Here is a 27,560-nt window from a genome sequence, read left to right as displayed (position 1 = left end):
CTAAAAATTTGTTACATATTCTCACCTGGATACTCATTATTTAGTCCTATTATACATACCTCCATCAATTCACAGATGCACTTCTAAACCTTTTCAGATCTCTTCAAATCTCCCATAGTTCCTCCCTTCCTCCCCCAATTCTTCTCAGTTAAGAATCTTGCCTCCTATTTTACAGAAAAAAAAAAATTTGATTCAAGGGAATTAATGAAAAAAAAAAAAATCAAATGAAGGTGGCCTACCTGTACCAGATCTAAAATTATATTATAAAGCAGCAGTTACTAAAACCATCTGCTATTAGCTAAGAAATAAACTAGTTGATCAATGGAATAGGTTAGGTTCAAAGGACAAAACAGCCAATAACTTTAATAATATAGTGTTTGACAAACCCAAAAACCCCAGTTTTGGGGATAAGAACGCATTGACAAAAATTGCTGGGAAAATTGGAAATTAGTATGACAGAAACTAGGCATTGACCCACACTTAACACCATACACCAAGATAAGGTCAAAATGGGGTTATGACCTAGGCATAAAGAATGAGATTATAAATAAATTGGAAGAGCATAGGATAGTTTACCTCTCAGACCTGTGGAAGAGGGAGGAATTTATGACCAAAGAAGAACTAGAGCTCACTATTGACCACAAAATAGAAAATTTTGATTATATCAAATTGAAAAGTTTTTGTACAAACAAAACAAATACAGACAAGATTAGAAGGGAAACAATAAACTGGGAAAACATTTTTACAACCAAAGGTTCTGATAAAGGCCTCATTTCCAAAATATATAGAGAATTGACTCTAATTTATAAGAAATCAAACCATTCTCCAATTGATAAATGGTCAAAGGATATGAACAGACAATTCTCAGATGAAGAAATTGAAACTATTCATAGACATATGAAAATGTGCTCCAAATCATTATTAATCAGAGAAATGCAAATTAAGACAACTCTGAGATACCATTACACACCTGTCAGATTGGCTAGAGTGACAGGGAAAGACAATGTGGAATGTTGGAGGGGATGTGGAAAACAGGGACACTGATACATTGTTGGTGGAATTGTGAATGCATCCAGCCATTCTGGAGAGCGATTTGGAACTATGCTCAAAAGTTATCAAACTGTGCATATCCTTTGATCCAGTAGTGTTTCTACTGGGCTTATACCCCAAAGAGATACTAAAGAAGGGAAAGGGACCTGTATGTGCCAAAATGTTTGTGGCAGCCCTGTTTGTAGTGGCTAGAAGCTGGAAAATGAAAGGATGCCCATCAATTGGAGAATAGTTGAATAAATTGTGGTATATGAACGTTATGGAATATTATTGTTCTGTAAGAAATGACCAGCGGGATGAATACAGAGAGGACTGGCGAGACTTACATGAACTGATGCTAAGTGAAATGAGCAGAACCAGGAGATCATTATATACCTCAACAACAATACTGTTTGAGGATGTATTCTGATGGAAGTGGATCTCTTCGATAAAGAGTGCTAATTCAGTTTCAATTTATCAAGGATGGTCAGAAGCAGCTACACCCAAAGAAAGAACACTGGGAAATGAATATAAACTGCTTGCATTTTTATTTTTCTTCCTCGATCATTTATACCTTCTGAATTCAATTCTCCCTGTGCAACAAGAAAACTGTTCGGTTCTGCACACATATATTGTATCTAGGATATACTGTAACCTATTCAACATGTAAAGGACTGCTTGCCATCTGGGGGAGGGGGTAGAGGGAAGGAGGGGAAAAATCGGAACAGAAGTGAGTGCAAGGGATAATGCTGTAAAAAAAATTACCCTGGCATGGGTTTTATCAATAAAAAATTATTTAAAAAAAAAAAAAAAGAAAAAAAATTTGAGGCCATGCACATGAGTTCCCTTTTTACTCTCTCTTTCTCATCTAGAACTCTTATTATCTTCTATCACTGTCCCTCTTCATACCTATGGCCTTGTTCCTTACCAAGACTATCTGGTCAAGCAATCCCATTCCATTTTGTCTGCTCCAATAGATTTCCCCTTCTGTCATCTCGCCTCTATCACAAATTTTCAGTCTCTCCTTGTCTATAGACATATATATTCAACAGCCTTTTCTAAATTCTAAATCTTGACTTGTTGCAGCCCTTAATTCAGTTGATCACTGTAATGACTGTAAAATCAGCCAGAGTCAGGAATTCAGGTTAAGGGGAAAATCTTCAATCTTTATTGAAGTGAAGAGATGAATAAGGATTGCGATAGCAATATGGGCGAGAAGGATTGCGATAGCAATATGGGCAGCTGCGACAGGAAGCCAGCTAATAGAAGGGGATCTGAGCTGAAAAGGCTGTGGCAATGGCAAATGCAAGCAGTCTCTCCTTCCCCTTCCTTTTCCACTCCTCTGCCTCCACCTACCAAAATCGTCATTTCCTATACAACACATCAGGACTTGCACAAAGAGTGGACAGGGACCATTCTTTCTCCAAGCTTATATATTAATAGAGTATGTTCCAATTACTATTTTAGCCTCATGTGCTTGGGACCTCAGTGCATCAACTCAAATCTCAGCCCATTACAGATCACTCTTGTCAACTGGACTGAAACTGGCCTCTAACCTATGAGTAGTCAGAGCCAAAACAGACCAGACCAAAGGCAAGAGACTTTTGTTAATTATTTCAAAACAAGGAAAATAACATTTGTAAGCTTAAGCATTCCCCTTTCCTTACCCTAGGAAGACAACTTGCTGATACTTAGGCTACTTATATACATGAAAGGGATTGGACTACAACACAATCATTCTTAGGTCTTGAAACAGTTCCCATGGTTGGCCCTTCTTAAGACTATACAGGCATTCTTAGGTTCCATGAGAACAGTCATTGTCTCAAGTCTTGGAGGTCATGATTACTCTGCAGGGTATAGAACCAGAGTTAGAAGGGAATGGGAGTGCAGTAGTAGGTAGTTATGAGAAATGAAGATTATAAACATCTGATATATGGCCCTGGGAAATAGGGGGAGTGAAGTCCTTCAGTGTACATTTGGTGTTGGTCTAAGCAATATACTTTGCCAAGGGGTAAGGTCATCCAGAACACAAAGAATTATTGTTGTGCCAAAGTCAGGGCACAGCCTGCTTGCCAGGCCTTAGCTCTGGGAAACAGGATGTCTCCCAAATATTTTGACACTCTTTTCCTTGATACCCTTTTCTATGACATCACCCTTTCTACCCATCTAATTACTTCTCTTGTCTCCTTTTCTGGATCTTTTTCTAAATCATGCTTTTTAACTATAAGTGTCCCTCAGGGTTCTGTTCAAGACCTCTTTCTCTTCTTACAACTTCACCTGGCAATTTCTTCAGGTGCTATGGATTTAATCATTATCACTATGCTTATGTTTCTCACATCTACCTATTCTGCCCCAATCTTTCTGTTGACCTCCAATCTTTCATTTCCAACTGCCTTTCTGATCTCTTAAAACCAATTATCTAGTAGATATCTTAAATTCATTATATCCAAAACAGAACATCTTATCTTTTCCCTCTCCCCTGCTACTTCTAATTTCCCTAATTCTGTAAAGGGCAACAACATCCTCTCAGACTCACAACCTAGAATCATTATAGATTCCTCATTATCTCTCCCATACCTGTTGCTAAGATGTATTGGTTTCACCTTTCTAAGAATTTCTCTCTTATCTTCCCCCTTCTCTCCTCTGACATTGCCACCGTTGTAATATAGGCCCTCATCATCTCACTCCTGGATTATTGTAATTGCTGCTGGTGATCAACCAGCCTTAATTTTCTTCCCATTGCAATACATTCTTGATTCAGTCATTAGAGTGATTTTCCTAAACAGCTCTTGCATTACCATCCCCTACTCAATAAATTCCACTATGCTATGCCTGGTCAGAAATCAGAGTTATGTCAAACCGCTCAGGTTAAATTTCCCCTATAAATCTATCCTTAGCTCACACCATCTTTGCTGAACCCCTTTTGGGTTACACCCTGCCACAGTATTCTTCCTTGTGGTATCTTTCTCCTCTCCCTTCCCCCCAACTACATCTCTTCTTGATTTTTCCTTCTTATAGGTAAGTAACTCTTTTAGGTGCTAAATCCCTTTTAGGAGTTAGCCTGTCAATTAAGTGCATACTCCAATCTCATGGAATGTTCCCTTCCTCCTGGTTAATTATGTGTTTCACTGGGGAACTTATCTTTTCCATTATTAATTGTTACATACTCTCCTCAAATCTATTTCATACTTACCACCCCTGGTATCCATTATATTTCTTCATTTTATCTGTAACCTCTTCTAAATAAACCTACCTTTTGCCAAAGAAAATGGCAATTGTGAATTCTTCACAGGAACCTAACATTTGGTGCCTTAATATTCAATGCCTAACCTCAATCTAACTAGCAATTGTTCTCCTAATCACATTATTCGGTGCCTACATCAACCACAACAGTGACTTATTTCCTCCAGGAGCAAATAGAAAATGCTCTGTTTGGCATTCAAGCCTTTCATAGCCAAGATCCTACCTACCTTTCCAGTCTTTATACACTGAATTCCTCATACTCTTCAATATAGTGACACTGACATCTAGGCTCTTCCATAAAACAAGACACTCTTCATTCCAGACATTTTCTTTGGCCATCCCTTATGGCTGGAAAGTTCTGACTAGAGACCTCTCTAGCTTCCTTTGAGTCCCAAATAAAGTTCCACCTTCTATAGGAAATCTTCCCCCATTCCTCTCAATTCCAGGGTATTCCCTCTATTAATTACTGCCTATTTGTCTGTAATACTCTTCTCTAAAATGTAATGTTCTCTGGGAGCAGGTTTCTTGGGGGGCTTCTGGAGGCAGCTTTCATTTCAGTTCAGTAATCCCCCAAAATGCAGCCAGGTTAAGTCCAAATCCTTTATTGTCTCCTTCAAAGTCTTATCTCCACTTGGGGCTCGGCTAGTTTTTCTTAGAGGCCTTCTGTAGTCTTGGTTCCGAGAGCTTAAGCTACCTTCTCTGGCTTCTGAATCTTCTCGACTGAATCCTGGCTGAGGCTCTGAGAACTTCTAGTGGGCTTCTCCTTTCTGGCCCTGACAGCTCCTCCTTATATGTTCCACACTGAGTATATACCAATCATTATATCACTAGGAAACCATTATTTGTTGTAGGATTAAATCAATGCTAAACTAGATTTAACCACTGTCTACCTCAATTTCACTTACTTAGCACCTTGTAAGAATTCTAACATTTATCATATATGTGTATAAATATATATATATATATATATATATATATATATATATATATATATATATATAATGTGTGTGTGTATAGAGAGAGATAAAGAGACAGAAAGGGAGAGGGAGAGACAGAGAAAGGGGAGAGAGAGAAAGACAGACAGAGAAGGGAGAGAGATAGACAGACAGACAGAGAGTGCTTGCTTTGAATACATTTGTTTACATGTCTCCCCCATTAGATTGTAAGCTTGAGAGCAAAGACTGACTCTTTTGCCTTGTTTTGGTATCCTTAGGGTCAGGCATGTAGTAGAGCTTAATAAAAATTGAATGTTTGAATATTGTTTAAATTAAGGGATTTGCATTTGGTCACACAAGTGCCAGAAACAATATTCACAGATCTAACCAGACTGCAATTATTGTTATCTTTCCTCCAAACTTTACCTCTTTCCCTTTCACCTTTCTACCTTTTTTCAACTAGCTAGGAAATGATAATTTTTTTCTTAAATATAATTGTAAGAAAATACTTCCTTTCCAAAGACTATACTGAGATACTTCTCTATTCAGTCTTTGATAATTCAAATTAGTTTTTTAAAGATACAACTATTTATATAATTTGAATGCTTCTTAGGATGTTTTGTTGTATCCCCTACCTCCAGAGTAGACTGCAATATATTTCATGGAGTTAGAAATGTGCTTTGCAAAGTCCCTTGCTAAACCAGCAACTCCCAAACCCAAGAAAGAGAAAGTAAGGGACCAAAGAGAAGTTATTCTGCAAGCAATGATGTATACATTTGACACTAATACTTATTATAGAACACTCCTGAGGAGAAATTTTTTTTGTATTGTTTTCACTTTCTCTGTATCTTCTTTGCTCCACTCACAACAATCTTTTACGCTACCACAGGAACTAATATGGAGTTGGTGGGTGGGAAGTGTCCTTTACCCAGGGCCTAAATTACTCCTTAATTCACACTCCTCCACACTTCTATTATTTTTATTATTGCATTGGTTCTAATCATGATTTTGTTCCATTTCCTCCAGTACTTCTCAACTCTTTTCAGGAAATAAATGAGATCCAGGTGAAGTCAAATAGTATAAATAAAAGCAATTATTCAATTATGGAATATTATTGTTCGGTAAGAAATGACCAACAGGATGATTTCAGAAAGGTCTGGAGAGACTTATACGAACTGATGCTGAGTGAAATGAGCAGGACCAGGAGATCATTATATACTTCAACAACAATACTATATGATGATCAATTCTGATGGACCTGGCCATCCTCAGCAATGAGATGAACCAAATCAGTTCCAGTGGAGCAGTAATGAACTGAACCAGCTACACCCAGCGAAAGAACTCTGGGAGATGACTAAGAATCATTACATTGAATTCCTAATCTCTATATTTTTGCCTGCCTGCATTTTTTTTTAATTTCCTTCACAGGCTAATTGTACAATATTTCAGGATCCGATTCTTTTTGTACAGCAAAATAACGGTTTGGACATGTAAACTTATTTTGTATTTAACTTATACTTTAATATATTTAACATGTACTGGTCATCCTGCCATCTAGGGGAGGGAGTGGGGGGAAGGAGGGGAAAAATTGGAACAAAAGGTTTGGCAATTGTCAATGTTGTAAAATTACCCATGTATATAACTTGTAAATAAAAAGCTATAATAATAAAAAAAATCAATTATTCATCTTCTTTTATACTGTTTTACCTGTAACAAAGCGTTTGTGTTTAGCTCAGTAGATTTATTAAATGGTTTCTACTTAAGACCACAAGAGGGAGTGGTAGTAAAATGGACAGAAAATAACATCGTCTGCCTCCCCAACTGGTCATTGGAGAAGAGTCAGATTCAATGTAATGAGAACCACAAAATCAGGTGCTAATTCATCTGTACTGGGGATTCAGGCCAAATAGATCGCTAAAGTATTAAAAGTAAACGATTAGCTGTAGAAAACGGCAGAAAGGCAAATATAAGTAGAATAAGTATTTGTCTACTTAACCACAAAGGTCTATAGCTCATGTTACTAAATTCCAGCAAATTATTTTTGCTTGACAAATTTGCTTTTAAAATGAAATACTTCAGTTTAACCTAGGCTAATTTGAAATCCTACTAAAAATTAATTCAGTTTTAATATTTATTGATCACCCATGTCAATTGTAATTTTGCTTCTGCTGTGACTAATTTATCTGGTACTGATTAGAACTTCAGAAATAAAAGTAGGTAAATGGCATAAAGATATTGAATTTCTGTCACAAAAGATAATTACCAGTTGCTTAAGTATCTGTTGACAGCAACCAGTTATAAACTGGTCCTGCAACCTTTCTCCTTCCAATTTAAAGTTGAATGAACTTTAGTGAAGTCACACTGAGCTCATAATAAGTCTTACCTCATTCACCAGTCTGTCTTTTTTTGCTCTTCACAGTAAGTAGTCCCCCCTCTTTTATTAGAACATGGCATTAAAAATGTCTTGTGAGTGTTGTTATGTAATCAATATCAGTGTCAAAGTGTACACCATTACTCGTAGAATGCCAGTGGTCACCTCTCGGTGTGAGGAGGATGAATCCAATGGAAAGGGTACGGAAATACAAAGTATGAGCACTACTAGGTTCAAACCACGTTACTACGGATAATATTGCATATTCAAGGTGCTGGCTACGCATATCCATAACACAGCACAAACTAAAGTTTAGTGACTAAGCACTGGACATATATTTGTCTCAGGAAGATGAACTGCAGATTGGGTCCAAAGTTCTCAGTGCAAAGATGCACTGAGGTTTCCTACCTAAGAGTGTCGGGAATCTTAAAATTGATCACTCTTTCTCTGCATAGCAAGCTCAAGGCCGTCCCTTTCAAAATTCGAAGCTTCCCGGACTTCACACAAAGAAACAAAAGGTCACTCAAACAAGCGGCCCATAGAAGCAAACATCAAGAGCGGAGGACGCAGCACAACATTCCCTGCCCCGTGACGCCTCCTGTCCCTTTCCCACACCCCAAACACACATGCGCAGAGCGATCTCAGCACCTACTCCCAGCTGGGGACCCAGCAGGGTGCAACTTGACCCCCTACTAGACTCTCCTCTCCACCCTAAGAGTCGCGCGGGACTTAGGACCCGCCCCCCTCGCTAACGGAACATAGACGATTGGTCGACGGAGGCCCGGGGCGCAACCGGCGCCGGGAGGTGATTGGCTGTGTGCCGATGACGGCCCTGGAACCTCCCAGCTCCGAGTCCGAAGCCGGTGAAGGAGGCGCTGGCTGTTGCGGCGGGTCTGGTGAGCTGGAGGGGTGGGGTTAGGGGGGTCTAGAAGAGAGGAGAGACTCGAGAAGGCCGTTTGCTCAGGTGGGGAGGGGGCGGCTTCTGGATTCTGGGAGTTCCGGGAGGGAGAGGGCGATTGGAGCGGCGAGAGCGGGAGGCTGGGGCAACGGAGCCGCAGCTATGGGCTCGCTGGGCCCAGTTGGTGTCGGTAGCCCAGGGGTAGCAAAGAGGGAGCTGGTCGAGTCGGGGCGAGGGCCTGCGGGAACGGAGCGGGGCGGACTGGGAGAACGTGGGCACGCCTTCTATTTCTCTCACATGTCTACAACGACACGTCGTCCTTGGATGACTTGAAGTCACCTCCCTCGCACCCTCGGACACTCGCTCCCACGCGCGCTCCCTGGCACCCCCCGGAGGGTATGGGCTCCCTCGGGGTCGGGCTTTCACCCACGGCCGCCTCCATGAACCGGAACCGAGAAACCTCCCAAATCTCAAAGTAGCCGCTGCTAGCCTAGGGAAGACCGCAATAGCGCGCCGGGGAAGCCCCCCCACACCCACACACACGCGTTGGCTTTTGTTTTTTTAACCCATTTGAATGTGAGAGTCATTGCTTTAGAAAGTCTGGATGGTCTATAAGCATTTATTACGTGTCTGCTGCGTGCCAGCGCTGGGCAGGAGAAAGGCAGCAGACTGGGGCTCTCGGCGTAATAGGGGGAGACCGCGCTGTTTACTAACAAGCTGTGCGTGCTGTAGGATTGAGCTAGTCAAATTATGCTTAGCCGCCCCAAATGCGGGCTCGTAACTGAATGTGCGGTCGTGAAATAGTGATTTATTATCCGTAAATGTTTGATTTGTGTACATAATTTATGTACCTATACACCCAGGGTTTTGTAAAAATTTCTCGGGCGAAAAGGGAGGAAAAGTTTAAGCAGACAGTGATAAAAAGGGTAAATTAGAGGTAATCCGAGCACTAGTAATGGAGAGGGAGGGAGGGAAAATAAGCAGATTTGTTTTTATTCGAGATTGAGGGAAGTCAGAAGGGGAAAGATAATTTTTGTGTGTATGGATCACTATGATTTCTAGTCTTTTTGAAACTTAAAAATATCTTTTGAGTCTTGTGTAATTGATATTGCTTGCCTTCTCAATGGATAGGGGAGCGGCAGGAGGAAGAAAGAATTTAGAATTCAGAAATCTTTAAATGCAAAATATCCAAGTTTAAAAATGACTGCTTTCTTTGGAATGAACATTATCTTACAGCTAGGTGGAGATGGGTAGTGGAACTTGATCTGGAGCTGAGAGGTGGGAAATGGAACAGGACAGAGCCTTTTAAAGTTCCTGGTTTAAGACAGGCACTGTGCTAAACACTATAAATATCTCATTTAATCCTGCTTTAATTTAATCCTACCTTTAAGGTATTAAGCTATTGTGATTACAGTTGAGGAAACTAATGCTGAGAGGTTCATTGACAAAAAATTAGTATCTGAGACTGAATTTCAACTCAAATCTTACTGATTACAATCCCATCTAGTTCTATCCTCTGGGCCATCTAGCTGCTTCTGAATTCTGCTGCCTTCCAGCTGTAAAATGGAGATAATAAATACTTGAAAGGATTATTTGTGAGAACCAAGTAAGATAAGATTTGTGAAGTATCTGGCTTATAGTAAGTACTTAGTATTTATAACCTTCTCTTCCTCCTCTCCCCCAAATGTGTCTTGGACCATTTTTCAGAATGTCCTTAGATGCATAAAATCTAATAGGATTACAAATCAATAATAATTGAAGTAGAGTTATTACTCCCCAAAAAATGTTTTAAACAAATTCATAGTTATGAACCTTTACCTCAGTAGATATAGACTAGATCTTGAGTAGGAAGAAATCGCTTGGGGGTACAGCTAATTTTTATAAGTGAGTTAACAGGATAGACAGGTAGTAAATAGCAAAACACAAAGCATAAGTGAATCCAATTTAACATTTTTTCCACTATACATTTCATGAGTTTTTATAACTGAAAAAATTATATTGATGGCTATCCATCTGGAAACTCTAGGCCCCACTCCCAGTTAGCTAGACTGTTCCTCATAAGAAGTACTGGGAGTCCAATCCTGAGTCTCTTTAAAGATCTTTTTTCATGTTGGTAGGGTAGAACCCAGAGTCCTTACCCCATCAGTGTGATGCGTTAGAGTTAGATTTTTCCCGGAGGATAGTCAGTTATCCAGATTTTCTAGATTTATTTCATATTTATAATTTCCTCAGCAAATTGACCCACTTTCTGTTTTTGGAATTTGATATTCTATATCTAATCCTAGTCTAATCCATAATCTCAGCAAGCAGAAACAGTAAATGTCATTCTTCTTTATGATATAGAAAGACCACTGGATTTAGGTCTAGTGGAATCATATTAGTATATAGTACTTATAAGTTATATAATTTTCAATTTCCTCATCTCTAAAATGGAAGCAATACTTTTTCCCTGCTTCATAAAGCTCTTGTGAGAAAATTATTTTATAAACGCTAAAGAACTATACAATGTAATGTACTTTTAACTTGAAGTGCAGATTACCTTTTAAGAAAACAATATCTTTTTTATATTTAAAACATGTGAGGGCCTGTTAATGGCTTAAATCATCAAAAAAAAAAAAAAAAGAATCAGGAAAAAAAAAAGCAACTTAATTTATTTAGGGGTAACATTTGTATGTGTTTTGTTTTGAAAGTCACATAAAAGAGCTTAAACATAAACTTTGAAACTCAGATAACTTTTATATGAAAACTTAAACTGTTTAATAACTATGGCAAACATTTTAAAATAGACTTCATTTTTCTTTTGAGGGGTTAGGGAAGGCCAAAACCTTGTTTTGGGGACTATAAGTAAAATATTTCAGATTAAGTAAATTAAGTTTGTGTATTGGTGAGTAGTAGTGTGATTAAGCTGGAAAATAGGGTGGGATTTGATTGGCTAAGGTCATGTTTGCCACTGGGATTTGGACTTTATAAGTAATTGGGGGCTTTGTTTTATTGATTGAATGACTGGCTGACTGAATATTTTGGGTAAAGAAGTTCCTCACATTGAAAAACAAAATCATTCTTATTGCCACATATGTAACTCTCTATTCACTTGGTGAATTCACTTAGTCTCTCTCTCTTGCTCTTTGAAAATTTTCCAATTTGGCAGATATAAGGTTTTTTGGGGTTTTTTGTTTTTAACTTTTAAGCTCTCTGAGTTAATAGACATAGCTACCCACCCCAAAAAAATTTTTCTGTGAGCTTCTGTGGAATAAGCAGAATAATAACTTAAGTAGAATACCCTTTGCCTCATTTTCAATCTCTTGATCCAGTGATCTATTTAGAATTAATTCAGTTTTAAAATCAAGATAATTCTCTGAAGTTGTTGCCAAGGTCAATTCATCTTTATAAAATAGTAATTTCAATTTTTGTATTACTAAAATCTTGTCTAGTCCCAACCCTCTCCTTTTAAAAATGAGAAAAAAGCCCATTGGCTTCAATTTGTCATTCAAAATCATATAGTAACTTAATGGCCAAAAGAAAACTGGAACTCTGGTCTCCGGGCTCTTAATTATTTTAAGTTCCTTTTTTCAGTCATCATATACATTGTTGTTGAACATCAATTCTAATTACAATATGGATTTACTATAAAAAATGTTATATTTACGTTTTTAAAAAATACAAAAAGTGAAGCAACTAATTACATAGTTCGAATTTTAATTTTTTTTTTTCAATGATCAGATATTGCCAGAATAACCAACTTTTAGGTTGAGTACATAAGTAAAGGGGTGGTGGTACATGCTTCTTAAAATCTACTTCAGTTGATTATCATTTCCTTTATTGCATGAGCATCTCATACACACACACACACACACACACACACACACACACACACACAATCCTCCATTTAACTATTTTAGGCAGGCATTTGAAATAATTATTTTGTAATCTTTGCTAGTAATTCCGACTCATTTGAAAATTTAATAGACTTGCATAAAAGAAAAAAATGCCCTTCAAGAATCGCTAGATTGCACCTTAATACAATGCTTCTAAGCTTTCTGAGAGTGACTGCCCTGAAGCAAGTCCTGGAATCCTGGAAAGCTACATCCTCTAGAAAGTAATTTCTTTTTTCAGACCCTCATATGTATGTTCTCACCTCAGGTTTTCATTAAGCCTTCTAACCAGTTTCTCTTGTTCTATGAAAAGATGTAGTAGAATAGGTCAGAGAGTTTAAATTCAATTAATCATCTTTTTAAGTTCTGTGATTTTAAATTTTATCCAATTAAAATTCACCCATACGTTAATTTGTGATAAGTGAATGCAGTAATCATAAAGTGTTATCATACTATATAAAAGCTTCTGTTTTTTAATTTTGTAATTTATTGTCTCTGACATATGTTGGGCACTTAAACTTGTAAGCTCTTAAGACAGTGATTTTATGAAGAGAGTACTGGAGTTAGCTTGTATTTTTGTCCATCTATAAAACGGAATATGTGATTATCCTATCATGAATGTCCTGAAGAAAAATCAAATAGCCACTTCTTGGCATAGCTCCTATCATGAATGTTCTGAAGAAAAATCAAATAACCACTTCTTGGCATGGGCCCTGATGATCTTACCATGTTTTGAAGTTTATGTTTTTAAATATTTTTATTAGATTATTTTGATTATAATTCATTTATTTCAATCAAAGTTTGTGAAGAGTGATCTCCTTGCTGCCACTGTTTGTAATAGCATTTTGAGTCTTCTAGAACTCTTTTGGAAAAAAAGAACTCACTAACACCCATGGTTTTCCCTAACCATGCAGATCAAAATCCATTCATACTTTTAGGTCCATTTCTCTCCTGTGTTCTCCTATATCCTATAAGTGCTCCACAGAGGTCTTCCCTATATGTTGGAGCCCTTCTTCAATGTCTCTCATCACTTCTTTAGAATACAGCTTGCTTAAACTGTGGGTCACAAATCCATAAGGGAGTATTGTAACTGAATGAAAGAGTCACAAAATTATGATCTATTATCTTTGTATACCTATTCTGCACACACACACACACGGGATCATGTAAAAACTTAGTGAAAGAGGAATAGCAAGTGGGAAAAGTTTGGAGAATCCTTGCAGGACACAAAAAGTATTCTATCACAGATCCCATCACAATCACACAACAACTTGTTTAGCCATTCCCCAATTGATGAGCATCCCTTCACTTTGCTATTGTTTGCCACCACAAAAAAAGAAAAGCTATAAATGTTTTTGTGCATTAGGTCTTTTTCCTTTTTAAAAAAAAATTTTGGGGGATGGGGGGAGTGAATACAGACCTAGTTCAGGTATTGCTGTGTCAAGAATTACACCTGGTTTTTATAATCCTTTAAAAATAGTTCCAAGTTTTTCCCAGAATAGAAGAGTTCACAACTTCACTAGCATTATATCAAAGTTCCAATTTTTCTCCATCTTCTGCAGTATTTGTCATTTTCTAGTACTTTTTTTTAATAGTACAAACAATTAAATGTTCAAAATGACCTTGCTATATTAAATTCTGGGATATAATACAAAATACTTGTCAAAGTTTACAAATGGATTTAGTTCATCAATATGCACAATTTATTAAGGAGGGATTGGTTAATTGCTAACATTGGAATGTCAGTCTGTAAACATTTATAAAACACCTACTATGTGCCAGCACTGTGCAAAGCACTGGGGATACAAATGCAGGTTTAAAAAAAAACCAAAAAAACAGCCTCTGCCCTCAAGGAGGTTGCAATCTAATGGAAAACTGAGGCCCTGGAGTTCATGGTTCTGTTCTCCAACTAGAAGGACAGAAGGTACTGATAAAGAGGTGAGTACCAGACAGATTCAATCTTTGAGGATAATGAGGTTTCTCCATGATAAATTTCCTGGAGAAGAAAGGCATGATAGAGAAGTCCAAAAGCAGTATAGCTGGAAGAAAAGGGAATGTAGAAAAATAAGTTATTTCGTTTGCCAAGTTTTTCCTTTTATCAGTTTTTCTATTCCAATCATTGATTTCTGCCCTCTAGAAGTTCAGCCCCCTGGCATTCATGTTAGGTATTATGATTTCATTTTAGCCTTATCTAAATGGCTTACAATATACTAATGCTACTACACATAATTCAAAAATAGTGAACTTAAAGCGGATCTCTTATGTTAACAATGCAGCAGCTTACCGTGGTATCAAAGAACTATATTTTCACCTTACTATTCATGTCTGTAATCTACATCCCACACAGTTTATCAGTTAAATAGTTGTTTTACTTAGCTTATTATATTCTTTTGTGACAATGCATCATAACGTTTTCTTTTTTTTACTTCTTGCTAGATAGGTACCTTAATCTTGAACATAACTCGGCCACTTAAAATCAATTTGTCTGTAAGGTCATAAATATGGTTACTATATACATACATACATAGAGAATATTTTTGGCATTTGTAAAAGTTTTTGGTCTTGTTTTAATTTAGCTTATGGACGATAATTGCCATTAATTGATTAATCCTCATTAACATTCCAAACAAGATTTTAAAATAATAATAACAATAATAACTAGCATTTATGAGCCTAAGAATTGTAAATCACTTTACAAATATTGTCCCATAAGTGTTCTTCTTATATTTATTTTACAATGATTGGTGTTATCAGACATACTTGCACTTTCTAGTAATGTAACAGTATTCTCCAAACCATGTCCATTGAAGTCCTATAGTTCAACAAAGTTTCCTTGAGAAAATAAAGCTAGCAATGATTTTCCTTTTAAAGCATTAAATACAACAATATTTGTTGTTTCAACAACATTTAGAACGAGCAACAGTTTTTCTGGGTGAAAATTACTCTTAATTTCTTTTGTTTCAATTTTCTAGCCTTCCTGTTTTGCTAAGTTTTTTCCATATTTCCACACCAGAATTTATAGGATATGTGCATGTGTACATGCACATGTATATGAATTCATTTGTTGGTAGTCCTCAAATGTTCTATATTCAATTAGTTTGGAAAATACAGTATTAATGCACTGATTCTTTCTTTGTTAATTTCAGTGTTCTTTCCTTAAAAGGTAGTGGTGCTTATTTCCTATATGGTTCGGAAATGGAAGGGGTAGAAGAAGAGAAAGAATAGTGTTAACACTTTGGACTGTGTGTGCTAAGGTGCTGACCATAAAGGCAGTAAATTCAGTGTGGGCTGAAATAACCTTGGAATGGATATGAGTTGTGAGCTGTAGACAGATGGGTGGGTGGGTAGGTAGGTAGATAGATAACTCATGACTTAAGTTTTTATTTTCTATTCTTAGAATAGTAATGGGCACCTAATATTAAAAAGGAGGGAGGGAGACAGAAAGAAAAAGAGACTAGTAGTCAGTGAACTTTGTTAGAATGGGACAAGATCATGAACAGCATTGACAAGCAAAGGAATTCAACAATAAAAGAACACCTTAGAGTAGCAAGCTGCATCACTTGATGCACTGAGCTTTTTTTTTTTCAATCCATAAATTAAAGAAAATAGGTAGTAGGATGAAAATTTTTTATTTAAAATAAAATTTTAACATTTGGTGTCAAATTGACAGTGCCTGGTCATTTTAGCATTAAAGTCTGATGTGCTGGTTGAAAGCCATTTACTTCTTTGAATAAAATAATTAGATGAAAGTAGGACCTTAGAAGATTTATGCAGCATCAGTATGGAGAATGGATTGAAGGGAAAAGTTATTACATAATCTAGCCCTGCTCATTCTTCCTGTTCAATTTGATTGACAAGCATTTATTGATTGATTGCTTTGAGTCCCTAGCATTATGGCTCAAAGACAAAAATAATGCAGTTTTTATCCTCAGGGAGCTTCAATTCTTGGGGAAGTGGGAAGAATGAACAACAAACACACAAATACACAAAGAGAACTATACATAAAAATATATAGAGAGGAATTACAAATTAATGGGGATGATTTATCAACAAAAGGTATTAGGAAGGGCTTTATATAGGAGGTGGCCTTTGAATTGAAACTTTAAGGAAGTTAGGGATTCTAAGGCAGAAGCAAGAGAGGATGCCTGTGCAAAGAAAGGGACAGGGATGAATGAGAATGGTTATGTATAGAAAAATAAGCCATTTGGAAAATAGAATGTATTTGGGAATATTAGATGAAATAAGTTGGTAAAGATATATTGAAGCCAGATTGTGAAGAGCATATTTTATTAGTAATATTAGTACATGGACACATGTACTAGGTGTCTTTAAGATATAATTCAAACTTGGAGTTTATAACTATCAGTCTGGCACTCTAGCCACTCTACCTTGCCACTAGGAAGGGAAACTTAAGCTTGATATGTGGTAAACTATCTAGACCTAATTTTTTTTTTTTTTAAAGATACAAGAAATGGAGCTGAAAATTCCATTCAATTCAGTAGATATATTAAATGCCCCAGCCATGGTGTGGAAGAGAATGTGGATACAAATAAGTAAAAGGAATACAGTCCATGCCTTTAAGGAGCTTGTAATCTTTGGGAATAGCAGTATAACAGAAGGAAGCTGAAGAAATGTGTTTTGATTGGTGGTGATTATGATAAGTGTCAAATCAAAGGAGTCCAGCTGGTGTGAAGTGGTTAGGCAAACTGAACATAGGCTGGTAATTCATCAAGAAGTTTGCCCATGAGTATTGCAGAAGTTTTTCGGCCACAGTGACTTATGAAGTTGGTTTTCAGTGCTGTTGAACTTTGTGATATGCTTCAATGGAGATAATCTCCACATCAAAGAAATCATAAAACTATGAGCAGCAGTGTGCAAGATGTAAAATAAGTTGAGCTAACATTTTGTACTAATACTGAAATGAATGGATAAAAATGTAGACTACAGTAGTGGAAGAAGAATAAAGAGGAAGGGATGCATAAAAGAAGTATTTCAAAGAAGAAATTAATAGTAACAACTTAATTAATATAAGCGATTTACAAAAAGTAATTCAAAGACTGATGAGACTAATTCAAAGACTCATTCATCTAGTATCTCTGAACATATTAGTAAATGCTAATTTGAGCGTAGATGTATATTTCATTTATGTAGACAAATATTTAACCCATCTATACAGAGAGGATATGTGTGTGTGTGTGTGTATGTGTATTTGTTGTAATTATAGATTTTTTCCCCTACCTATTTTTGTTTATTGATACATATTTCATAGACATGAGATTATCAGCTTTCTATTCCATTATTGAACAAGCTTGGAAAACAAGTACAGAGTAGTACTCTTACTACTGTTATTGAATGATTGTAAATGGCTATGGGTTTGGCACAATTACTGAATAAATGCTGTTTCATTCATTCATTGATCAGTGGGAATAAATATAAATAAACTCACAGTTATAGAAAAAAAATTTTTTTTGAATAAGAAAGGTAAAGAAAGTTTCCTGCTACTTTTCTTTCCATTTCTGCCATGTTTTACAGATTTGGAGGATTTAGAATACTTAATGGAGACTTAAAAGTTTAAATTGAATAATTATCTGTAAGCTTCTTAGGGTCTACTTTGTGACTTTTGCCTAAGAGTTTTCAAAATCACCTGTAGCTAAAGGAAGAACTTTCCGAATTACAAATCCTGTTTCTCAAAGAAAATATGAAGAATTTATATTTATGTATACTTTTATATATAAAAGTGAATGTTTTTTGGGCAACTGCATTCTTCTTAGAATATTTTCCCAGCTGTTAGCAGTAGCATCTGTAGTTGGCTAGAGCTAATGATTCCCTTCAGGCCTAGTGGAACATTCCAGAAATTGCTATTTCCTGAAGACCAATTAGTAGGCTTGTGCCTATATCTTGACATGAGACTGAGAACCACAGACGGTAGCCAAAAATTTCAGTTCTATAAATCTGACTTTAGATATAATCAAAGATCTGTGTTGAAAGAGATCTAAGAGGCCATTATTCAATCACCTTACTTTATAGGTAAGAAAAGTGAGATTCCCAGAGAGGTAACTTCTTTACGAAATTTAGAAGAGGGTTGTGTGTATTATTTGTGGATTCTTTCGTCTTTTAGGTTTAACTTTTGATATAATGCAGACTCAGCCATGAAGACGACGTACTATTAAGTGAAGGAAAATTTCAGGAGAGGATCAACTCCTGCTCCCAGTTTCATTCTCAAGTTGGAATCCAATGCACATAATTATATCTGTATCTTCTAATTGGCCATGAGGTTTGGCAGAATGCAGGGGGCTCCAAAAGTTAAAAGTTCTATTATGTGGTCTTTCCAGTTATTTCATGTTTTTTTCCCTTGCTAAGTTAATAATAAGGTTTTTTTTTGAATATTTGGAAATAGTTTCCAAATATTTGCCATATCGTACAAGAAAAATCAGACCATCTATCTTGAAAAACAACAAAAGAAATGAAAATAGTATACTTCAATCCACATTCAGCCTCCATAATTCTCTCTCTGGATGCAAATATTATTTTCCATTCCAAATCATCATAAGTCCTTTGTGAATAGGAACAGTAGACCATGGAATAATCATAGATGTGCTTAACACTATTGGTACTTGACTAATGTTATAATTTCCCCCTGTCTCCCCACTCCTGGTTCTTTAGTCCCATGTAAGTTCCTTCAAAGCCAAGGACTGCTGCTTTTCCTTTTATCCCTAATAACTCAGATAGAAAAGTATTTAATAAATGTTTCTTGAAATATATCAGAACCAGAACCTTAAGAACCACAGCCTCCTTGTTTTAAATTGCTTTCCTAAGTTGTCCTGGGAAATAAATGGCAGAATTAAGACTAGAACCAATTTATTATCTTAGAGTTCTATATTCCTGCCACTCTATACTATGTTGATTGATAATGTTAATTTAAAGTATGCCAATCTAAATGCTTCTCTTTTAATTTCAGTCTGATAATGGACCATGTGCTGATGTGTGTGCTTGAAATGTTGCAAATAACAATTTGTGAAGACTTTGCCATCTAGATGCTTAACTGGATTAAACGCCTAATTAGGATGGTTTGCGAACAAGTTGGAATAAGTATGGAATCAGTAAGTATCCAAAATTGATTTCATAAAGCAGTGGTAAAATATATCTGTGAAACTGAGTGGTTCCAAATGTTGAAAAATCACAAAAGACAATTTTCTTATAACACTGTTGCATATTTCAGAAGTATACTTTTTTGTCTAAATTTATGTAATAGAATTATACTATGAATGAGAAAACTTAAGTGCTATAAAGGATCTTAGAGACCTAAAAATCCAGGCCAAGCCCATTTACCAATTTTAAGAAATTTTAAATTAGTATTTTCAGTTCCAAATTCTCTCTCTACCCATTGAGAAAGAAAAACTATCTGTTAAGTGAAAGGAAAATTATTTGAATATGATACTGTAATTTTACTTAATGCTAATGGTCTCTGTTGTATGTAAAAATCTAATAGTTTTTAGCTATGAAGAATTTAGGGCCTTTTAAGAAGGCAGTGGTTCTGCTAGATGGCTCTATAAATTGAGTGCCAGGCAGAGTCAGGAAGATTTTCTAAATTCAAATGTAGTCTTAGACACTTATTAGCTTTGTGATACTGAACAAGTCATTTAACTGTTTGTCTTGATTTCCTCATCTGAAAAATGAACTACAGAGGGAAATGGCAAATACTTCAGTATTTCTGCCAAGAAAACCCCATGGAATTATGAAAAATTGTACACAACTGAAAAATGCAGACAGGAAGATAATATAGTTTTAAGCTTTTTAAAAGAGTGTTTTGGCTAACAAAGGTAAAAATATTTCTAGCTTCATTAGAGGAAGGTTGTGGAAGAAAAGTACTCTAAATGATGATAATATATAAAACAAACTAAGACAGGTTATTAACATAATCTAAAAAGAGGATTGAGTAAAAGGAAAGGAAGTTGGGTGTTAATTAACAATGAGAAGGGAATATCAATTAAATATCAATAAGTGGTTTACCAAAGCATTTTTTCAAGAGCTTCTAAAAAGAAAGACTAGGACTAAAGATCTCATTTACAGTAAATGAAGAGTAGAAAAGCTTTTTCAGTAATATGAATTGAATATGAATGTGAGATGTTTTTATTTCTACATGGCCAAGCTAATTTCTCTCTTAAAAGAGAAGGTAAAGAGGCTTGAGGATGATCTCTTTGCTATAAGTCTTTAGGGAAAATGAAGTGGTCATGTTTGTGTTTGTGTGTACATTTTTGTAATTGCATTACACAGACTCACCCATTAAGAAAACATGCTACTAAGTGAAAAAAAAACTGTCAGGAAAGAATTAGCTGATCCTTGTAAGTCTCTTAACTGCCCAAAACATAAGGACAGATATGTAGACTTTTATTGCAAATATATTCTATTTGATTCTCGAATTGGAATCCACAACACATAATTATATTTGTATCTTCAAATTGACCATGCGTGCCCTGTCAGAGTGAAAGTCATGGCACCATTAGGTAGTCTTCACAGTCATGAGAAAAGAAATTAGGGAAGAAAGAAAGAAACTTTATTGTGAAAACTGAGAAAGGATTTGAAGAGACAGAGAATTTTGAGTTGGGTCAGTAGGAGAGCCACAGCAGCTCTTCCAAATCTTTACATTCCCTCTCAGATGTCCCATGATCCCCTTTCCATTTCTCCAAATGTAGTCTTCTACCCAGTGACAATGGTCTGCAGACTATTCCACAAAAAAAAAATTCCATTTCTTGGCCCTGTGTTTTCTCTGGCTTTCCCTCTGCCTGAAACATTCTCCCTTCTTATCTTTGCCTATTGGCTTCTCTGATTTTATTCAAGTCTCAGTGAAAATTCCATCTTTTACAAGAATTCCAATCCTTCTTAATTCTAGTGCCTTTCCTCTTAACTATCTCCTATTTATTGTATGTACAGCTTGTTTATAGCATGATTATTTGCTAGTCTCACCCATTTGATTATGAGCTCCTTGAAGGCAGGGACTATCTTTTGCATCTTTTTGTATCAGCAGTGTTTAGCACACTGCCCTACATGTGTTAGGCATTTAATCAGTATTCACTGACTGACTGCCCAATTGGTGTGTTGGACTTTTTAGAAGCTTCTCCCCCTTCTCCCCTCCCCCCCATTCATCTATCTATCTATCTATCTAGTTGTTTGTTGGTTTGTTTATTTATTAATGAGATATTGTGGCTGTTAGGCTAGGGGAGTAGAAGGAATATATAAGGAAATTAAGGTGAAAGAAAAACAAAAGCTAAGGGTATATAGGTGGCACAGTGAACAGAGCACTGGCCCTGAAATCAGGAGGACCTGAGTTCACATTTGATCTCAGACACTTAACACTTCCTAGCTATGTGACCTTGGAAAAGTCACAACCTCAATTGTCTCAGGAAAAGAAAAAAGAAAAAAAAAACAAAAGCTAGCAGTAATTTTAAAAAGTTCTTTTTTGACTCCAGCTGTGAACGGTACAACCTCCTATTTTCCTTTTTATGTTGAGATCTTTAACATTAGATCACATACTATTTGAAAATAAGTAAAACTATTTGTTTTGACTTTTGTTAACAGTTTTCTTTGTGAGAGTCAGAATTTTTTTTGGATAGCACCTAGACTTAAAAACTACACGTTCACATAGTTCTGAATAGTTTATCTTCAGTTAAAATCATATAAATATAAATTTGTGCTGAAAAGGACAAAAGGCTGAGTGGTGATTTTTACACATATAAGGAAACTGAGACTCAAAACAGTTATATTAATCTTGCTTCAAGATCATTCAATTAATGACAAAAATGAGATTTGAACTAAGTTTCTTAACTCTACCACAGTGCTATATTCACATTACCCTAAATCTGACAAATTGAATTAAATCTTATTATAGTAAGCTCTTCAAGATCAAAGACTTATGTCTTTTAACCTTCATATCTTTTCTTGTACAAAGAAAATGTTGCCAGAAAGTTAAGTGGGGCAACATGGTATAGTGGGTTCTGATTCCATTTTGTATTGGATAAAGCATTAAACTTTTAAGTCAGGGAGACTCAAGTGCAAATTCTGGCTCAGACACATACTAGCTGTGTGTGGCCCTGGGCATAGATATCTAGTTTAACCTCTTTCAACCTCACCTTCTTCATTGACAAAAATCACAGGATTGTTATGATTATCAAATAAATTAACACAAATTAAGTACTTTATAAATCTTAAAAGCATTCCAGTAATGCTAATTATTATCATCACTCCTACTACCACTATTACTATTACTATTACTACTGCTATTGCTGATACTACTTCTGGGGTGGGTGTGTGTGTGTGTGTGTGTGTGTGTGTGTGTGTGTGTGTATGTGTATGTGTATATATATGTATATATACATATATACACACTACTTGATTCTACTACTTCCCTTTCCTCTTCTTCCCTAGACTTCTGTTTCTTCATATATAAAATGAAGGGATTATACCTCTTTAATGAATTCCATATATCTTTTTATATTACTTTTTCTTTTTCCATTTGAAAAGGCAAGTTTTGTGGAACTGATGGGTTGCTGTTCTCTAGCTTGTAGTGGACAGCCAATATTTCATTTCTAGGCAAAGAAAATGGAATTCAGAAGTTTCCTATTTTAAGGAATGAACTTTGTTGCTTCCTATATTCTTAAGTAGAACATTTATATGGCTAAGAATTTTCAATGAAAAAGAAAACAACTAAGAACAATGTGTCCTTTGGTTAAGGATTTTTATGAAAATCCTAGGGTGTTCCACTGTCCTAAAATCTTTTTTTTTTTTTAATGTACAACTTAATTTTTCTTTTCTTTCCCCTTTCACATCTATAGTCTAAAAAAATCCAAGAGCTTATTTTTTCTGGCTTGTCTTTAAAACAATTCGTTCACTTAACGTGTTCATTGGGATTGAATTTACAGTTGGTATTTCCTACTAAATATTGTCTATCAGATTATTACATGAATCTGAGTAAGTTAATGCAGAACAAATTTAAAAATAGAAAATAAAGTAGAAATGTGGCAGCATTTAATTATAATTCCCTTTACTACCACATAAAATTAGGATATGTAGCCAGCACGACTCAGACAGATGACAGCTTCAGACTCAAGCCTCACACTTCAACACCTCTACTGTACCATTTCACAATGTTAAAATAGAACAAACTGCTTTCCTAATGTCACCAGATTCCCCCCATTTTGCTGTCATCACATTCAAACACTGTTGCTAAATGTTATGGACTGTCACAACTAGATACACATACACACATGCACACTGTCTCTCTACCTCTCAAGTCCTTTCCCAGAATTTCTCTTAACATTAATATAGCTATAGTTGCCTTCCTATGTGCATATGATTTTTTATATATGCATATGTACTGTGTGTATAACAAATGGATAAAACCAAAATAAAATTTTGCTGTTCAGAAAATTTTTTGAAAGTGATCCACTTTAAAGATTAGGCAATATTAGATCAATTTAAAGAAGCTTTCACATCTTCTCTGATCACTATCTGTGTATATCTAAATAACAATATATCTTTAATTGCCTCAAAATAGAGGAAGTCATTTTCTACACATCTACATTTACAAGGCACAGTTGAGCCAGGAGTAGAGGGAGAGAGACCCACTTGGGTCAAACAGCCTCCCAGTGTACAGATGGTGACTTTTCAGTACCATCTGTTCCCTATTCCTTTATAGCTATTTGCATTTTTTTCTCATGAGGGCTGAAGGGAAAAAATAAAGGAAGACCTAATTCTGTGACTCCTGGAGGTTAGCTGCTCTTTTTCTCCACTTATCTTTTTCGTCCTGTAACAGAAGCAGCTATTTCGTCCTCTCCCTAGAGGCCCCAGTGAGCAGACTGCACAGACCTTTGCCTCCTGTTTCTTTACACAGTGCAAGGTGCCATGCAGAACACAGGTAACCAAAGCAGAAGAAACTACTCAATATTTTTAGCCCACTGTGGCTAAAACTACCGTCCTTTCTGTATTGTTCAGGCATGGGGGTTTTTTGTTTGTTTTTTTTTTTTTTAATTACAACTTCCTTTTTTTTTTTTTTTTTTAAAGATATATATATAGTGGCCTTGTTTTATTTGTCTATAAAACACTTAAGAAAATAATAATATAAGTCAACTTAGGAAGTTTTACCTGCATGTTTACATACAAGCCATAGGGTCATAAGCTAGAAAAAAGGTATTGGCAAATACTTTTTTTTGACTTTTGTCCTTTCTCATTGTGGATCTACTTGTATTGAAAAGAAACTTGGATTTCTTTTGAACATTAAATTGTTTTTCCTCATGCCTTATTACAATTGTGATATCAAATTATATTTTGCTTTAACTAAATCCATTTCTTATGTCATAGTATTAGTTGAACTGTGCCTTAATGTTAGAATTACAGGGGGAAAATTAAGAAGGCAGAATATTAGTAATAATTTTTTTGCTATTTTTTGCCCTAATATATGATTCTATTTTTAAAAGATCAGAACTAAGGAAGCCCATTGAAAAATGTTTAAGGTAAAGATTTGTTTAAATGTTATCTGTTGAGTCTCTGCCCATTGCATGCCCATTCAATTTTTTTTTTCTTGGCTTGGCAATTGCTTTGTTTTATTTATCCATTAATAAAACTCTGTGTTGCCTCACACTTTTCCATTTTGTCAGATGTCCTTTCTCTCCCAAGGATATATTCAAATAATAGCCCTCTCTATTAGGTGGGAGTTGCATCATCTACATTTCAGACCTAATTCTTAATTCTCTTAATCTATTTTTTTTTTCCCCTGGCCTTTATGTACTTAGAAATTAGTGAGATTCTGAACATGCTAAAAGTGGAAAATCACATAGAATCCCTGAAGGGAAACAAATGCTGTTCCTGCCTTGTGTTTGGTCCTGGCCCAACCTTCAGAGTTCATGGTCAGAGTGGGAAGAATGGAATTTGACTTATAAAGAAGTTCTCCTTCATTTGAAGAATTGCAGAGTGATTAGCTTAAGCTCAGTCTAATTTGTGATAATGGATGCCCCAGAGGCCAGTCTGGATTTGGTTCCACAATAGCCTATGGCATTGCATTCTCTGAACAATAGTAAGGGAGAATCCAGGTACAATCATAGATTTGGAGCCATAAAGGGATTCAAGTTGAGTCTAAAGCCTAATTTTATTTCATAGTTGAAAAAAGGGAGGCCAAAAAAGAGTAAGTTACAGAACCAAGATTCAAAACCAAGCCTTCTGAGTTTTGATTTTAGGGCTTTTTGCACTCAGTGCTGATGTATGTTCCCAGCCTCTAAGCTACCTGGAGTGAGAAGTCTGTTTAATTATGTAAGATAACAGTATATAAACATTTAGAACATAGTCATAAATGTCACAGATATAAATGGATAGTGGGAAGTACAGTTCAATCTTGTATTACTTCCATTCCCTTCTTTAGGATTTACTCTTTAATGGCTCACTTGTCTTTCTTATTAATGACTATCTTATCCTGATCTTTCTACCAAATTATTTGCCTCTGTCTCATCTCTCTTTTCTTTCAAATAAAGTATTCATGCAATCACAAATATCATTTTAATGAAAGACCAGTATACTTAGAAAAAAACACTGTCAAGCTTCATAGAGTATCCACTTATCTACATGTGCCTGGTATTGTTTTCTTTTGCTTTTTTTGGTTGTTGTTGTTTTCTTTGGCATATTTTAATAATTATAGCTAATACTAAAGTGTTTTAAGGTTCACAAATTATTCTGTATTTGATATAAAGAAATCTGATAATGCTAATTCAAATCCCAATACATCTATGTTATACTTGATCTTATGCTTTGAGGCTAAATCTTTAAATTTTCTAACCTGAGTTAATCTACAAGATTATTCCTTTGTTAGAAAGCAGTAGAGGGAAATAATCTGAAAGTAGACATTGTGATATACTAATAAACATGATGTTAAATTAATTATTAGTTTCAGTATATTGCCATTGCACATGCTCTCTCTAATAACTTTTGTTGCATTATTAATAGTTTAAGCTATGTGCTCATAATTTTTAATTGGGAAACACTTGAGCTATTCCCCCCAAATGTGGAGCATTTCTCTTATTATAGTGTGCCATCTAATTATGTGTCACAGTTGGCGCCTGTGTTTTATAATTGACTGATACACTCATATTAGCAATGTTGTAAGGATTGTCATTAAACATTTGTGTTTTCTGCTTTCTCAGGTACTCTGGTCAGGCAAACCATATGGTTCATCTCGAAGTATTGTGAGGAAGATCGGTACTAATTTATCTCTGATTCAGTGTCCAAGAGTTCAATTTCAGGTATTTTAAAAAATGTTTTAAAATTATTAATTTTTATGTTATTATATAAATTTGGTTTTTTAAGATGTCATGAGACTTTTATATTTCGGTAGCCACATTAGTTTACAAGAAACAAAATAAGGATTGAGAATGCTCAATAACCTATTCTCTCATAAAACTAATTTTTCTTCTTAAGCTGAGTCATGTATTTGCATATACTTTCATTTTTCACTATTGGCAGCGTTCATGTTGCTCTTCACTAGAAATTGCATCACATTATATTTTGTAAAGCACTGTAGATTTTGTTGCAAAACAGCTCACAGCTATAAACAGCAAATAGGTAATAAATTATTCAACAGAGTTTAAGATTTAGCTTTGTTATGAGAGAAAGCCACCTTAATGTGTATGTGGACCTATAGAAGCATCTTAAATGAAACAAAAAGCTCCTAGACTCCAAATGACCATCAGGTATTCCCCTCTATCATAGTACACATATAAAATGCCTCCAGCACTACTGTTGCTTTCTATTAGTGCTAGAGTTGCTTCCTCTGCTGAAAGGGCTTCTCTTTGAAATTAACAGGGTTTCTTTTGAAATTTTTCCCTGCTATAGTCAATGGTAGATAGAGCTCTGCAATGACTACAGAATCACACTGGTATGTAGTAGTAGCACAGGGAAGGAAAACTTACCGTGCTAACAAGAACTGAGATACAGGTCCACACTGATCCAAAACCATTTGGAATAATGAGAAATCTTTCTACTTGTTTTTCTTGGAACTAGTTTGAAATTGGCCAATGATTACAAGCAGAGGGCCTTCCTTTCCTCCTGCTACAGAACCACTTTTAAGGTGATGAAGTCTACTGATGATATATCTGCTATGCAGTCAAATTGCTATCTGGGGCTCTTTTTTGAAAGTTTTTGGTTCCTTGGAGTATTCTGGCAATGAAGCCCTA

General features: G+C 35.7%; 1 protein-coding gene across 3 annotated transcripts in view; it reads left to right on the top strand.

Moving 5' to 3' along the window:
• The first annotated feature begins 8,380 nt into the window (after positions 1-8,380).
• MTFR1 (mitochondrial fission regulator 1) overlaps positions 8,381-27,560 on the top strand; it is a 59,808-nt gene continuing 40,628 nt past the window's right edge. Inside the window, exons 1-4 of one of the 3 annotated variants that reach the window (XM_051970114.1) lie at positions 19,359-19,448; positions 24,158-24,259; positions 24,819-24,854; positions 26,532-26,630. In XM_051970114.1, the coding sequence (XP_051826074.1) occupies positions 24,846-24,854; positions 26,532-26,630 (108 nt within the window). In that variant the 5' untranslated portion in view covers positions 19,359-19,448; positions 24,158-24,259; positions 24,819-24,845. Of the gene's footprint in view, positions 8,475-19,306; positions 19,449-24,157; positions 24,260-24,818; positions 24,855-26,531; positions 26,631-27,560 lie in introns of those variants that run through there. The other 2 variants (XM_051970112.1, XM_051970113.1) reach the window with 2 other exon arrangements.

The sequence above is a fragment of the Antechinus flavipes genome, chromosome 1, assembly GCF_016432865.1.
Source record: "Antechinus flavipes isolate AdamAnt ecotype Samford, QLD, Australia chromosome 1, AdamAnt_v2, whole genome shotgun sequence".
In the NCBI taxonomy this organism is placed as follows: domain Eukaryota; kingdom Metazoa; phylum Chordata; class Mammalia; order Dasyuromorphia; family Dasyuridae; genus Antechinus; species Antechinus flavipes.
This window is presented reverse-complemented; position numbering and strand designations above follow the sequence as displayed.